The sequence below is a fragment of the Heloderma suspectum genome, chromosome 2 (assembly GCF_057233095.1).
Source record: "Heloderma suspectum isolate Gila_16-S chromosome 2, 16-S_ref, whole genome shotgun sequence".
Taxonomy (NCBI): domain Eukaryota; kingdom Metazoa; phylum Chordata; class Lepidosauria; order Squamata; family Helodermatidae; genus Heloderma; species Heloderma suspectum.
The window spans coordinates 386,638,657-386,652,584 of record NC_139459.1 but is presented as its reverse complement, the minus strand read 5'-3'; the positions used below and the strand labels follow the sequence as shown (position 1 = coordinate 386,652,584).

At 47.9% G+C, this 13,928-nt stretch overlaps 1 protein-coding gene across 1 annotated transcript; it reads right to left on the bottom strand.

The window, feature by feature from the left end:
* Positions 1-8,926: 8,926 nt before the first annotated feature.
* On the bottom strand, positions 8,927-13,455 carry LOC146356429 (vomeronasal type-2 receptor 26-like). The gene is made up of 2 exons (XM_084832627.1): positions 13,170-13,455; positions 8,927-11,140 (listed from the first exon to the last, which is right to left on the bottom strand). Exons 1-2 carry the CDS (start codon positions 13,422-13,424, stop codon positions 10,298-10,300), a joined length of 1,098 nt encoding a protein of 365 aa, XP_084688753.1. The 5' UTR covers positions 13,425-13,455; the 3' UTR covers positions 8,927-10,297.
* Between the last annotated feature and the right edge of the window lie 473 nt (positions 13,456-13,928).

The following is a 13,928-nucleotide window of genomic DNA, read 5'->3' as shown; positions in this document are numbered from 1 at the left end:
GTATGGGTCAGAGTTCAAAAAGTCTTTAGCATCTGTTCCAAAGATGTATGAATATTTAATGTGTTAATTAAAATGCTTTTGAGACTGCACATCAGAACAACGATCACAATGATGTACAGACCAGAAGAGTAAAACCTTGTAGAAGAAGAGCAACTAATACCAAATAAAATTAGCATTCAGTCGAATGGAACATGTCTTCATTAAAATCACACTATGTACTAGAAGGGCATCATGAGGTATTTCAGGCTGGGCAGTAGTGAATGGCCCATCACCATAAGGGATTCCCATGATGTTTTGCACTTGGAGCAACAGTCATTCATGAAGCCTTCTTCTCTTACCTACTTATGGGATATTTTGCTAAAGGGGTGTAAGAGAAAAGAAGAAAGAAGTAAAATAGGGCTGTGGAGACTATTTGGCATATTCAAGGAGTTGCCCTAGGTAGGGATGTCAGGGATGTTACCTGGGGCGGATCTTCCTGTCTGCCGCCATTTCCAGTAAAAAAAATAAAAAATGATAGGCTACATAAATGTTTAGGTAGCCTATCACGGCTGACTGAAAACAACAACAACAACAACATGCGTATGCAAATGGCCGCCGCCATTTGCGTTCCTTATTTTTGCACATCTTAGTATACGTCAAGATTTAAGTAGACTAAGAAGGTGAAAATAAAAGGGAACGCAAATAGCATATGCACGTTGTTGTTGTTGTTGTTTTAAGTCAGCCTATCGTACATTTACGTAGCCTATCAGGGCTGACCGCTACGGCTGCCACCATTTGCATCCCTGCTAGCCAGCGGCCGGATGTCCGGCTACTGGGAGAGCCGGCCGGTGGCTCTGCAGAATCCCTGCGGAGCACAGCCGGCCGGCCAGGATTCCGGGGGGGGGGGGAGGAACGGAGCGCCTCCACCCCCATCAACATAATCCGCGAAAGGTAAGTGCCTTTCGTACATCCCTAGCCCTAGGGAACTCCCATTCTTCTGATCTTGCCTACCTTCCTGAATGGAGATGGTTCCTTCCGCACATGGAGAGCAAGCATAGCAGCATGATGGCTCTCCTTCTTGGATCTCCTTGTAGTATCCACGGCGACAGCTCTCAGTGCATCTGGAATGAGGCACGGTCTAGCAACAAAGAGAAGGAGCATCTAGGAAAACAGTGTTATGAATATTTGTGCCTATGGAAATGAGTCCTCCAATTTAGACAGGACCCAACAGGGTTTCTAGTGCTTGTGACCCAAAATGAAGTAGAAGGGATCCCAGGTCTTTGTTTCAGGGAAGCACTATTTATGCATCACAACATGGCATGGACGTTTTTGGTCTGTTTGTTTCAAAATGTTTATGCCACCTATACAATATAAGTACTCAAGCCAATATACTAACTGGAGGGGAAAAGGTACGACAATGAAATAAACTAAAAGACAATCCCAGAATAACAGAAATTACAAGCAACAGCAATAAATGGACAAGCTTCAAAACGTGTTCATGCAATGACGGGGAACAATGGGGGAGGGAGATGAGCTTTTTGTGGGAGGATAGGCACCACCATTGGAAAGGCCCTCTCCTCTTCCGTGTTTTGATCTTCACTGGCAGGGAAGAAGGCAAAGGAAGGATCGGAGGCCTCATGGCCCAGCTGGAGACGGGAAGGCATTTTAAAGAGCGAGGTACCTGATGCATTTACATCCCCCAAATAGGGATGTACAAAAGTCACTTACCTTTCCACCAATTATGTTCATGGTGGGGGGGAGGCATTCCATCCCTCTCCCCAGAATCCTCGATGGGGGGGAGGCGATCCGGTCCTCCCCCCCGGAATTCTCGACGGCCGGCTGTGCTCCACCGAGGCTCTGCAGATTAGCCGGCCAGACCCAGGCCAGAGCCATCCGCAGCCAGATTCCTGGCTGCGGAGGGGTCTGGGTTAAAAAAAAAAAAAGCATATGCAAATGGCGGCGGCTACAGTCTATGTAAATAAAAAACAAAATGACAAGATTGCAAATGGCGGCGGCTGCAGCTGGTCGGAAGACCAGCTGCCGCAGCCGCGGCCACAGCAGCTGTGGCCGGACCGCCCCCTCCCGGAACAACCTGCCCAGGTAAGTCTCATCCCGGGGGGATCTGCGGGGGGTCGGGGGGTGGTAGGCCATTCCGCCACAGATTTCGGGGGGCCAAATGCACTGGCATTCGGCCTCACCGAGATCCCTGGCGGCATTCTCTGACATCCCTACCCCCATGTAAGTTCAGCACCTGGGATCACTGTTTTATACTTCTGGATGGTTCTGACTAAAACCCAGAAGGGAACCACAGCCCCACCGTAATCAGAGCCACCAGTCTCCACTGTACCAAAGCACAGAATACATCAAATTAAATGAATACAAGCACTACATAAAATCCAACAATTCAACACAAAAGGATCACAACATGAAAATCCCATTCAAATAATAGAAAGGCTTTTTGAAACAGAAAGGACTTCCTGCTTGAGACTCATAGCAGACCAGCATCTCCAGGGATGTTGCCACACCACAAAATGCCTTCCTTCCCTTTGTCACCAGCCAAATCTCATCTGGCCTTGCCATTTGGAGGAGGCCTCATAAGAGCTCTAAGACAACATTTCCAAGAGTCATGTGGAAGAGGGCATTTTTACTAGAGCTGTTAACCACTTTAGTCTGAAGCCTGAATCCCTATCTTTATCTGCTATATAAATGGGATAGGGGAGATAGTAAGGATGTACGAAAGTCACTTACCTTTTTGCATCTTGGATTCACGGTGCGGGGGAGGCACTCCATCCCTCCCCCCGAAATGCTCCCTTGGCCGGCTCCGCTGCGGATGAGTCCGGAGGACTTCTGGCCGCGGAGGGCTCTGCGGACGAAACTGGGGGCCGCTGTAGCGGCCGCCATTTGCATCCTGCAAAGCTGCTATGATAGGCTACGTAAGTATTCATGTAGCCTATCACAGCAAGCCAAAAAAAAAAAAGCGTAGGCAAATGGCAGCGGCTACTGCTGCTGCCATATGCCTTCTGTATTTTTCACCATTTCAGCTTACGTAAATATATACGTAGTCTATTACGTCAAAGAAAAGAGGAGTGCAAATGTTTTAGCCTACGTAAATATTTACGTTGGTTATTACGGTGAAAAAAAAAGGAATGCAAATAGCGCCCACTATGCTATTTGTGTTCCCCTTTTTTTTGCCGTGACAGCCTATGTAAGTATTTACGTAGGCTAAAATGGCGAAAAAGAGGGAACTCAAATGGTGGCCGCTATTTTCTGACCTGGCATGATAGTCTATGTAAATACTTCCATAGCCTATCACGGCAGCCAGGCTGGACATCCCTGTCTTCAGATGTGGGTGATATTTTGCTCTTTCAGATTTCAGGGATGCGAAATTGTCCTGGAAGGGTCTTATCAAAAAATGGGGTTATCACCCACCCCTCCTACAACTGCATGAGATGCGTGTGAAAGGGGGGGCATTATTTTACTACAACCCTGTGCTTTTTAGGAAGATTCAGGTCTGTTAATGTAGAATACTGCAGAGAGCAACCCTGAACCAGAATACTTTCATAATATCCCTCTATTATATTTACATAGCCTATCACAGCAAAGAGCAGGGACCAAAACGGTGTAGTGGTGGCCATTTGGTCTCTGCTTTTTGCCGTGATAGGCTATGTAAGTACGTAAATACTTACATAGCCTATCACGGCAGCCTGGAAGGAAGCAAATGGCGGCAGTGAAGACGGCCGCCATTCGCAGCCACAGCGGAATCCCATTCGAGGATTCTGCAGGATGGCAGGGGGTGGTAGGCCATGGGTTTCACCGCCTCTTTAACTCAATCCAATTCCACCCATAGTGGGGCCATAATTCAGCAGTAGAGCACGTGAATTACAGGCACAAGGTCCCAGGTTCAAGCACTGGAATCTCCTGGTAGGGCTGCAATAACTCCTGCCTGAAACCCTGGAGCATTACCAGTCAGTGTCAGCAATACTGGGTTAGACGAGGCCATATTTTTGGAGGCAGCTGCCTAAGTTGACCCTTGAATTCAGTATGAATTAGGGATGGCGGAGAATTTCTCCCCGAAACTTCGAGGGGCCGAGTGCCAACGTGTTCGGCCCCCCGAACAAGTTTCGGGGAGAAATTCTCTGCACCCCCCCACCCCCCGCACCCTCCCCAGGACGGGACTTACCTTTGCCGAATGTCCCTCCTGACCGGCTGCCGCCACTGCCATTCCAATAAAAGGAAAAAAAAAAAACGCCCCCGTGATAGGCTACGTGACGATTAACGTAGCCTATCATGGCTAGATTTGTAAAGTCAGCCGTGATAGGCTACGTTAATCATCACGTAGCCTATCACTGGTGCCTTTAAAAAAAAAAAAAACTTTGGAGTTCGCGGCCGGGCGAGGCGGGAAGCCTCCTCCCCGGCCTGAATTTCAGCCGGGCGAGGCGGGAATCCTCCCCCCCTGGCCTGAACTTCGCGGGGGGAGCAGCGAAGCGCCTCCCCCCCACCGCGAACAAGCTTCGACAACAGGTAAGTGACTTTCGTCCACCCCTAGTATGAATTGGGAGTAATGAATAACTGACTGGATAGACATGTAGCCTAACACATGTCTGTCCAGTGGGTCAGGGAGGTGCCAACATAACTGTGGTCATGGGCAGGGGGAGGTATGGCATTGGTGGATTAACAGGCCAGCTGAGGAGAAGAGGGGCTAGACAGCTTACTGCTGTCCCCTCTTCTGGTCCTTCCCCCAACCTGATGGTTCCTGACGGCCTTACCAGTCTGCCCTCGGGTCTGGTGGTGCTGATGCTGAATGCCTGGTGGGCCCCAAATAAAATCTCCCTCATCCATGATTTGATTGTGGATAAGGGGGGCTGACCTGGTATGTCTTACTGAGACCTGGGTGGGGAAACTGGAATCAGCCTCACTCTCTCCCAGCTGTGCCCTCCTGGCTACTCAGTGCAGCACCAACACCGACTCACCGGAAGTGAGGCTGGTGGCTGGCGCGAAGAGAGCCCTTTCTGCGGTGGCTCCCCAGCTGTGGAATGAGCTCCCTAGGGAGGTTCGCCTGGCACCTACGTTGTACTCCTCCTGGCGCCAGGTGAAGACCTTTTTATTCTCCCATTATTTCAGGGTTTCAGCTTCCTAGTCTTTTAGCTTCAGTGTTTCAAATCTGTACTGTAAAATCTCTGCATTGCTGAAAGGTTTCATTCTGCTTGTAGTGTTCTGTTGAGGTTTCAAGCTTTCATATTTTGCATTGTTTCATGCTGCGCTTTGTAGTTTTAATTTTTGGGACCCACCTAGAGAGCTTTGGCTATTGGGCGGTATAAAAATAAACAAAGAAATAAACAAATCAAAGGCTTACAGCACTGGCATACGTAGTGAGCTGGTGTGTGAGCAGAAAATATGAACTTCATAGACCTGAGGGTTAGTTGTCCTGAGTATCACAGGAGAGTTGAGGAACTCTCCCATCCACAGCTCAATTAGATTCCCAGGATAAATGTTTTGAGCACCTGTTGGGTAAGAGAGAAGCCCCCTACTCTTGTGAGTGTGTCAGCCGTTTGGTGTGAGAGAGGAGGGGAGAGGCATTGCTCATGGGTAGAAGGAGGCATCTAACAGAGACGCTTGTTAGGTCCACTTGCTGGCTCCTTGCTCGTGCTCTAAGGAGAAATAGTCAAGCATCCAGCCTAGAGAAAATTGTGCTCCTGGGACTCTGACAGAAATTCACAGTGCAAACTGCTTTGTCACCTGAAGGGAAGTGTGGATCTTCTTTGTACATATTTATTCTACATCCATTTTCTATCCAGGAACTGCCATCTTTTGCACAATTGGCTTGTTTCAGCTTGATAACCAAAAGACTTGATGACTGGAACTGACAGGATCAGCACCCCAGATCAATACAGCATAGAAACACCCATCCATGCACCTTAAGGTCATCCTCAGCAGTCCTTCTCCGTGAGCCCCTGCCAAAGGAAGTGAGGTGGGTGACTACTAGGAGGAGGGCTTTTTCTGCTATGGCACCCCGGCTGTGGAATGAGCTCCCTAGAGAGGTTCCCCTGGCACCTACATTGTATTCTTTCCAGTGCCAGGTGAAGACCTTTTTATTTTCCCAGGCATTTTAGCATTTTAGCTTTCTAGACTTTTAGCTTTGCTGTTTTAAACCTGTATTTTAAATTCTTGCACTGCTTCTAGGTTTTATTGTGGCTGTATTGCTATATTGTGGTTTGGATGTTCTATATATTTAAAATTGTTGTATTGCGGGCCATTTGGTCTTAACATTGGGAGTGGGAGACACAAGACAGGGTGGATATTCTTAGAGCTTAAGAGATAAGGCCAATAATAGGACACAAATCCTTTCCCCTACCTCATTAAAATGGCCGGGCCAGGCAATGGCTTCCTGCTTAATGGTGAGTTTCATGTCTGGAGATGCCTGTCTCTCCACACTCCCAATAGTTACTCTAGCACGAGACTCATTGGGAAACATCACCCAATTCACGATATCAAAGTCAGCTGCCAGTTCCCCAGTCTTATCCAGATACAGTCTGCCCATGGAAGCATTCGAAACCTGGATGTCTCGTAAGGAACTGTGAAGCTAGAATGACAGAGAAAACAGCTTGGATTTAGAAATCATGAAAATGTAGGCCATATCTTAGGCCTCATCACTTCTAGCTGTGATCTTCCATGGTCAGTGCACATCCCATCTGGGTTCACATTGCCATTCTTTGGCTGTTCACAGTCACAATTACAGTTGTCAGAATAATCCGCAATCAATTCAAAAGTGATCATATTTAAGAGAGGGCTTTTCCCAAGTTGCACAGATTAGGGAAACTTGCAGGACTTTTTTGTTGTTGTTCTACGGGGGGGGGGGTGCAAGTGATTATTCTATAGATTATTCTATAATCTTAGAATTATAGAATAGTAGGAATGGAAGGGGGCTATAAGACCATTGCATCCAACCCCCTGCTCAATGCAGGAATCCAAGTCAAAGAATCCCTGAGAGGTGGCTGTCCAGCCTCATCTTGAATGCCTCCAGTGTGGGAGAGCCCACCACCTCCCTAGGCCATGGTTCCATTGTCATATTGCACTAACTGTCAGGAAGTTTTTCCTGATATTCAGCTGGAATCTGGCCTCCTGCAACATAAGCCCATGATTCTGTGTCCTGCATTTTAGGATGATCGGGAAGAGATCCTGGCCTTCCTCTCTGTGATAACCTTTCAAGTACTTGAAAAGCACTGTTGTATCTCCCCTCAGTCTTCTCTTCCCAAGGCTAAAGATGCCCGGTCCTTTCAGCCTCTCCTTTAGGGCTTTGTTTCCAGTCACCTGATGATCTTTCCTGCCCTCCTCTGAACCCTCTCCAGTTTGTCTGCATCCTTCTTAATGTGTGGTGCCCAGAACTGGACACAGTACTCCAGATGAGGCCTAACCAGTGCTGAGTAGAGGGCAACTTGTATTTCATGTCATTTGGAAGTCTCGGATTCAGGATGTGATCGACAACAATTCCAAGATCCTTCTCGCTTGTTGTCCTTTGGAGCCAAGTTTTCCCCACTGTGTAATTGTGCATTTGAGTTCTTTATCCTAGGTGCAGAACTTGGCATTTATCCCTACTAAATTTCATTCTGTTGTTTTCTGCCCAGAGCTCCAGCCTCTCAAGATCTCTTTGAATTCTGTAACTGTCTTCCATGGTATTAGCTATCCTGCCCAATTTTGTGTCATCTGAACATTTGATCAACATTCTCGGCATCTCCTCATCCAACTCATTAGTAAAAATGTGGAAGAGCACTTGGCCCAGGGCTGAGCCCTGTGGCACCTCTCTCGATACCAATCCCCAGTTTGAGAAGGTCCCATTGATAAGCACTCCTTGAGTCCAATTCTGTAGCCAACTGTGGATCCACCTGATGGACCCTTGCTACTGGTCTACGTAGACTACAGCAACTAAATAAGGAACGTGATTGGCGGCTCCCTATGGGGGCCGCCATTCGCGTACGCGCTTTTTTTTTTTTTTTTAAGTCACCCGTTATAGGCTACGTGATGATTCACGTAGCCTATCATGGCTGACTTTGCAGATCTAGCCGTGATAGGCTACGTGAATCATCATGTAGCCTATCAGGGGGCGTTTTTTTTTTTTTTTTTTTTACTTTCGCGTTCACGGCTGGGCAAGGCGAGGTGCCTCCTCCCCGGCCTGAATTTCGGCCGGGTGAGGCGGGAAGCCTCCCCCCCGGCCTGAATTTCGGCCGGGCGAGGCGGGAAGCCTCCCCCCCTGGCCTCAACTTCGCGGGGGGAGCAGCGAAGCGCCTCCCCCCCACCGGGAATGGCCTTCGACGTCAGGTAAGTGACTTTCGTCCACCCCTATAAAAATACAGCCCCACTGGTATGGAAGTTTGTGTTACAATGAAGTGATTAAAAAAAAACAAATACCCCCCATCATTAGTTGCCTCCCCCAAGACCTCCCCTGCTGAACTCCCCTGGCCAACTCCTGGTTTCTCTCCCAGTTCACTCCCTCTGATCATTCGCCCTTTGGGGGCTTGTTTCCTTGCATAGTCCCTAAACCAGCTGGAGCAGCCTCCTCTGCTCTGCTCACCTGGGAGGCCGGACACAGATTGAAACTTCCTGCCCACGCAGCTGCAGGGATCACCCTGGCCACACCCCCTCTATCCAATTGGAGCTCTCAGGAGCAGATGGTGTGCACACATAGACTCAGAAGGGAAAGGACAGCCCCCTGGGCTTACTCCAGCCCACTCCCTGCTTTGCCTTCATCGCCTCTTCCCCTGCATCTCCCCTGGCCAACTCCTGTCTGCTCTCCCTGTTCGCTTGCTGTGATCGTGCCCTCCCTGGGAGCTTGCTTGCTTCTCTAGTCCCAAGACCAGCTGGTGCAGCTTCCTCTGCACTGCTCAGGTGGGAAACATGAAACAGACATGTCAAAGGAGATGTGAGATCAAGTAGAATCAACAGCGTAGATTTTCCCTTGTTTCTTTTAATGGTCATCCTTCATGAGACCAAGAGTGATTCAGACACATAACCAGAGACAGAATCCAAATGGAAAGGAGCTAGACAATCAGGAACTGCAGCTGGGCTGCCACCACCCTCCCTCTTGAGACCACTAGCCAAAGGGGGTTATTAGGGCTGGCAGCAGTTATCCAAAACCAGGGCTGTGAACAGAGTCCCCATTATGGTTTGGATGTGACGTTGAACCTTCTGAAACAGCCCTGCTTTGCTTCAGGCTGATTCTGACCCCATCCACTACTCTTCAAAACCCAGTCCAAAGCAAGATTTAGATATCCGAATCATTCTGATATGACATGTTCTCACTGACTGGCATTGAAAAATAGAAATGGCTGTCAGGTTTACAGTTTTCATGCTAAACACATGAAATTTGGGAACCTGGCATCCCCCATGGAGGGGATTCCACCTGCCAAATTTCAGGCCATCTGGCAAAGTAGTTGTTGTGCTAGACACTGCTACAATGTGCTTTTCTCAGAATTACAAAACAAACTCAGGAGGGATAATAATCCGAGAAGTTAGTTGTTGGAGTGGAGGAGGTCACTGTCCCTGATCTCTGCTGAAGGTTGCTGTGAAGTGCCTCCTCGGTCAGTGGCCTCTGAGCACTGCAACTTGCCTCCACATTCAGCTGTCCCACTACACCAGCAACAACAGGACAACAGAAGACAACAGGGGTTTTAACTGTTGTTGTTCTCGCTGTTGTTTAAGGGAAATGTGTTCAAAAATGGGAAAGGAAGGAATACGGGAAAGGAGAAGGGGCAGGTGGAGGAGAGCCAAGAAAAAGGACAGGAGAGGTGTGTGTGTGTTTGTGTGTGTGTGTGTGCTTTAGATCCCCCAGCCACAGCTCTGTCAGTGCCACATGGCTCGGTGAGTGGGGTCAAGGGGGCTGGGTGGGGGGAGTCTGCTGGCCTCCCAGATGAAGGTGGGTTCTTGTGACATCCCTATTTACCACAGACTGCACCCACCTGGTCATACCCCATCTTCCACAGCTAGCTTATATTCAGAGGACATGTAAGAAGGGGCACATTGCTGTAAACTCCCTGGGCACTTCATAAGACCACAATCAGAGAAATGGATCCCAATGGGTCTTCTACACAAAAATTATTCAGTTGACTGCAAAGTCAAGAGATTGTATCCTGATGGTGCTTAAGAAGACAACAACAACTGGTTCTCAATGGGCCTGGGGCTTCATTTGTAAAGGATTTTTGGAGGAGGGAAGCTACTTGAGCATGTAACGGTGGCAGAAAACAGGGTCTAGTGGCTGCCTGTACTGCCATGCAAGGGGAACAATTATCTGCTCTAACCCATGTTTGGTCATCTTCATCATGCGTCTTTATGAAGGTGTTGCCCAAGGAAAAGGGAATACCTCCCAGGGCTGCAGCCTTTGACGTTCCTGCCTTTCTCCTTCACCCACCATCAACCTCCGCTTGGGTCGGGATGAATATGCAGCATGTAAGGCATGGGCCACAGCTTGGATGCTGCTATAAGTAATGTAGCTGTCCTGAGACAGGGCTCTCTCAATCTCCTCCTGGGGCAGCGTTGCCTGTTTCTCTTTCTCTCTGCAACCTGTCCAAATTTTCATGGACAAAACATGCGTTGAACTGAAACACTTAAAAGTCTTATCCCAAAACAGTTCCAGAGAAGAGGACAATGGCTCATAGTAGTCATATTTTGTCATTATTTTAGTCTTCATTCTGAAGGACAAAGATCCGTGGAGGAAGTGGAAGACAGAAGGTGCAAGAGACAAGTTGATGTCAATGTCCTGAAAAGCAGGTGTGATCCAGAGTTTTGCCCCAGTTGGGTTCTTTTCAAGCGTTCTTTGTATAAACATCAACGGTAAACAGCCATAGTGGGAGTCCGCATAGTAAACAATTACCTTCACTTCTTTCCCCAAGAAAGAAAGGTCCATCTGGAATATGTAATTTAAGAAATGTCGTAGTAGTCTTTTGGAGAAAGCGACACAAATCCCACTGCTGATCATCAGGGGTGTCAAGGCAGCCAGGAACCTCTCCCCATTCTCAGTGTCTGGAGCAAAGAGACCGACCCACGTCCATCGGAAGAACAGGAGCAGCTGGACAATCCCTGGATACTGGGTTTCTTCCTTCGGGGCCATGCGGTAGACAAAAGGGAACTGACTTTTGTCACTGGAAACAGGAGTAGCAATGCCGTAACTGATCTAGGGAGCAAAGTAAAGTAAGAGATGGTAGTTTAACATCAGTTTGTTTTCTGGATGAAAATGAAATATTTTTGGCTAAAATGGAAGGATGATTATGTGCCCCACATTGGGTTCCTTAAAGAGGAAAAAAGGCAGAGTATAAATGCAATAAATGCAATAAATAAATACATACTATCTAAATCAATGCCTTTCATATGAGGCAGAAGATGTGGACAGCAAGTGCAAAAATATCTCAAGCTCCTTTTGTGGTGCAGCCCAAGAGGAACACTGGGGTCCTGTACACGCATTCAAAACACTGTAGAGTGATGCACTTCAGGTACTAATCAATGAATGTTAGACCTGCTCGCTGCGTTGCATGAGGGAATGGAAAAAAATAGATTTAGCCCTGCCACCAACTATGTTTTAGATTCGGTTTGGGGAGCACACAGGAGCTTTATTCAAGAATTAAACAATCAAGGGGCCACATGAGAACCAAAGAAACACACTTTGGGTGTTGACTTGGTTACAATAACGAATCAGCCTTGGTAGCCCTGCTGGATGATCTATATCAAGAGAGGGATGGGGGAGTGCCACCTTGCTGATTCTGCTCCATCTCTCATCAGCTTTGGGTACCATGGACCATGGCTTCCTCATGGATCAACTATGTTGGAAGGGCATCGGAAGCAGTGTCTTACTATGGTTTCACTCCTACTTATGGGGCTGATTTGAGGGAGTAATGTTGGGTGTCCATTCCTTGACCCCTTGGCAATTGAGCTACAGGGTTTCACAGGGCTCCACCTTCTCCCCAATATTGGTCAACATCTGTATGAATTCACTGGGAGTAGTCATGAGGGGATTTGGAAGAGGATGGAAGCCCTGTGGGTGAGTGGTTCTGCAGTGCAGGAAACAGGCTCGTTGCCTCTTTTGGTTGGGCTGAACTCCCCTTCAAAGATCAGGTTTGTAATCTGGGGGGAGTCCTAGATCCATCATCCCTGCGGGCCCATGTGGCCCTTGCAGCTTGGAGTATCTTTTCCCAACTTCAACTGGTTCGCCAGCTACGGCCTCTCCTGGATGGGGTAGCTTGCTCACTATGGTACAGCTGCTGTTAACCTGAAGACCAGATTACTACCAAACACTCTATGTGGGGCTGCCCTCATGGCTGCTCCGACAGCTGGTGATAGTTCAGAATTCAGGAGCTTGGCTGTTGACGGGAGTTGACCCTCTTCAGCATGCTACCTTTGCTGAGGGAACTGCACTACTTGCCTATTTGATACCAGGTCAGATTTGGGGTGGGGGGGTTACTAGTGTACAAAGAGCTAAACAACTTGGGACCAGGATACCTGCCCCAGCACCAATACAATCCAGTTGTAATGTAATTGTTTTTGTCTAGATATGGAGTAAAATATAAATGTAAATGAATAAATACAGAAATTAATACAGAAATTAATAAATAATAAATGCCCTACAGGGCTGTGCCTTCAACAGAGTGATTGGTGACATCATAACTTCTGGGGCAGAATCATGGCAGTGGTCATGTGGGGGCTGCAAAAACTGCTGGGGAGGGTTGTCGTTCCTGTCAGCCACTACAGTTTTCTGCAACGTCTGCATAGGAGACCCTTTCAAGACATGATTAAAGGTGCAATCCTATACAGATAGACGGGCACTCAGACGTCCACTGAAGTCAGAGGCAACGTCCGATCCAATGCAGGGCAGAAACAGCACAAAGAAGGGGATTCCCTCTGTGTTGCATTTTGCCTTAGATGGACGTTTTCACGTCTCTACATGAGGCTTTGGGAACGGTCAGGAATTGGTCGGGGATCACATGGAAAGCTGTCCAGTACAGGTTCCGTGGTCTCCTGCCATCCCTACCCCCAGGGCTGCCTTGCCACCCATCCCAGAGCTCCACCACTGCCATGACTCACCTCCAACACACACTCCAAAGAACCATTATGCCCATGAGGCACAGGGACTGAAGAGCGAGAGCTGAGCCCAAGCAATGCTCAGCTCCCCTTTCTATGCACCTGGCCTTCTGTCCGCTCCCCATTCACACCTGTGGGATTTTGTAGATGCTCGACATGGAGGAAATGTGGAGGGAGAGGTCAGATTCAGCCCCTTCAAGGACGGCCAGCAGGTGATCCTTCCTCCCGCAGCTGTAATGTGGAATGTCACTTTCGCCCCCAGCAAGGAGTTGCAGCATGGCGTAGGAGATGGCTCTTCCGTCGAAGAAGGACTTGTAGATGTTGTAGCCCAGGGTGATGTTGGGCAAGATCCTGGGGTTCCGGTTGATCTCCTGAATGGCAAACATGAAATACAGGATGTGCCAGTACCGTGTAGTTTGGAAACTGCAAAAAATAACAAAAAAAATTAAACGCAACACCTCATATTGTCGTTCTCCATTGAACGAAACCAAATCACACTTTCATTCTTTATTCCCCCCAAATTCTTTTTTATGCGTTTTCAATCCCAGAAGAGCCAATCATCACATAATGCTTTGGACATTCATAGGGGGCAGCAAGCATACCTGTGTTGCAAGGTAATTGAGTATCCATTTACCTGATGAAAGGAAAGATGGAGATATTTGTACCACATTACTTGAGAGGGGATGTTGGCAGATTGCAAGGATCAAGGAGATAAGTGTCTGTCTGACTATACTTAGATAGGTAATCTCTCTCTCTCACACACACACACACACACACACATCTATTTTGTTAAGGCTTATCAGTAAAAAAATCATTCTGTCATGTAGAATGCTAATAGGGGTGGGGTATCATTCAGAATGGTTTCACCAATGTTTTTGAAAATTACAGGT

Coding starts and splice junctions, on each gene's coding strand:
- LOC146356429 (XM_084832627.1), bottom strand. CDS start 13,424: ATGTTTGCCATTCAGGAGATCAACCGGAACCCCAGGATCTTGCCCAAC. Junction 11,141..13,169: donor GCATCTACAAAATCCCACAG/GTGTGAATGGGG, acceptor TTTGCTCCCTAG/ATCAGTTACGGCATTGCTAC.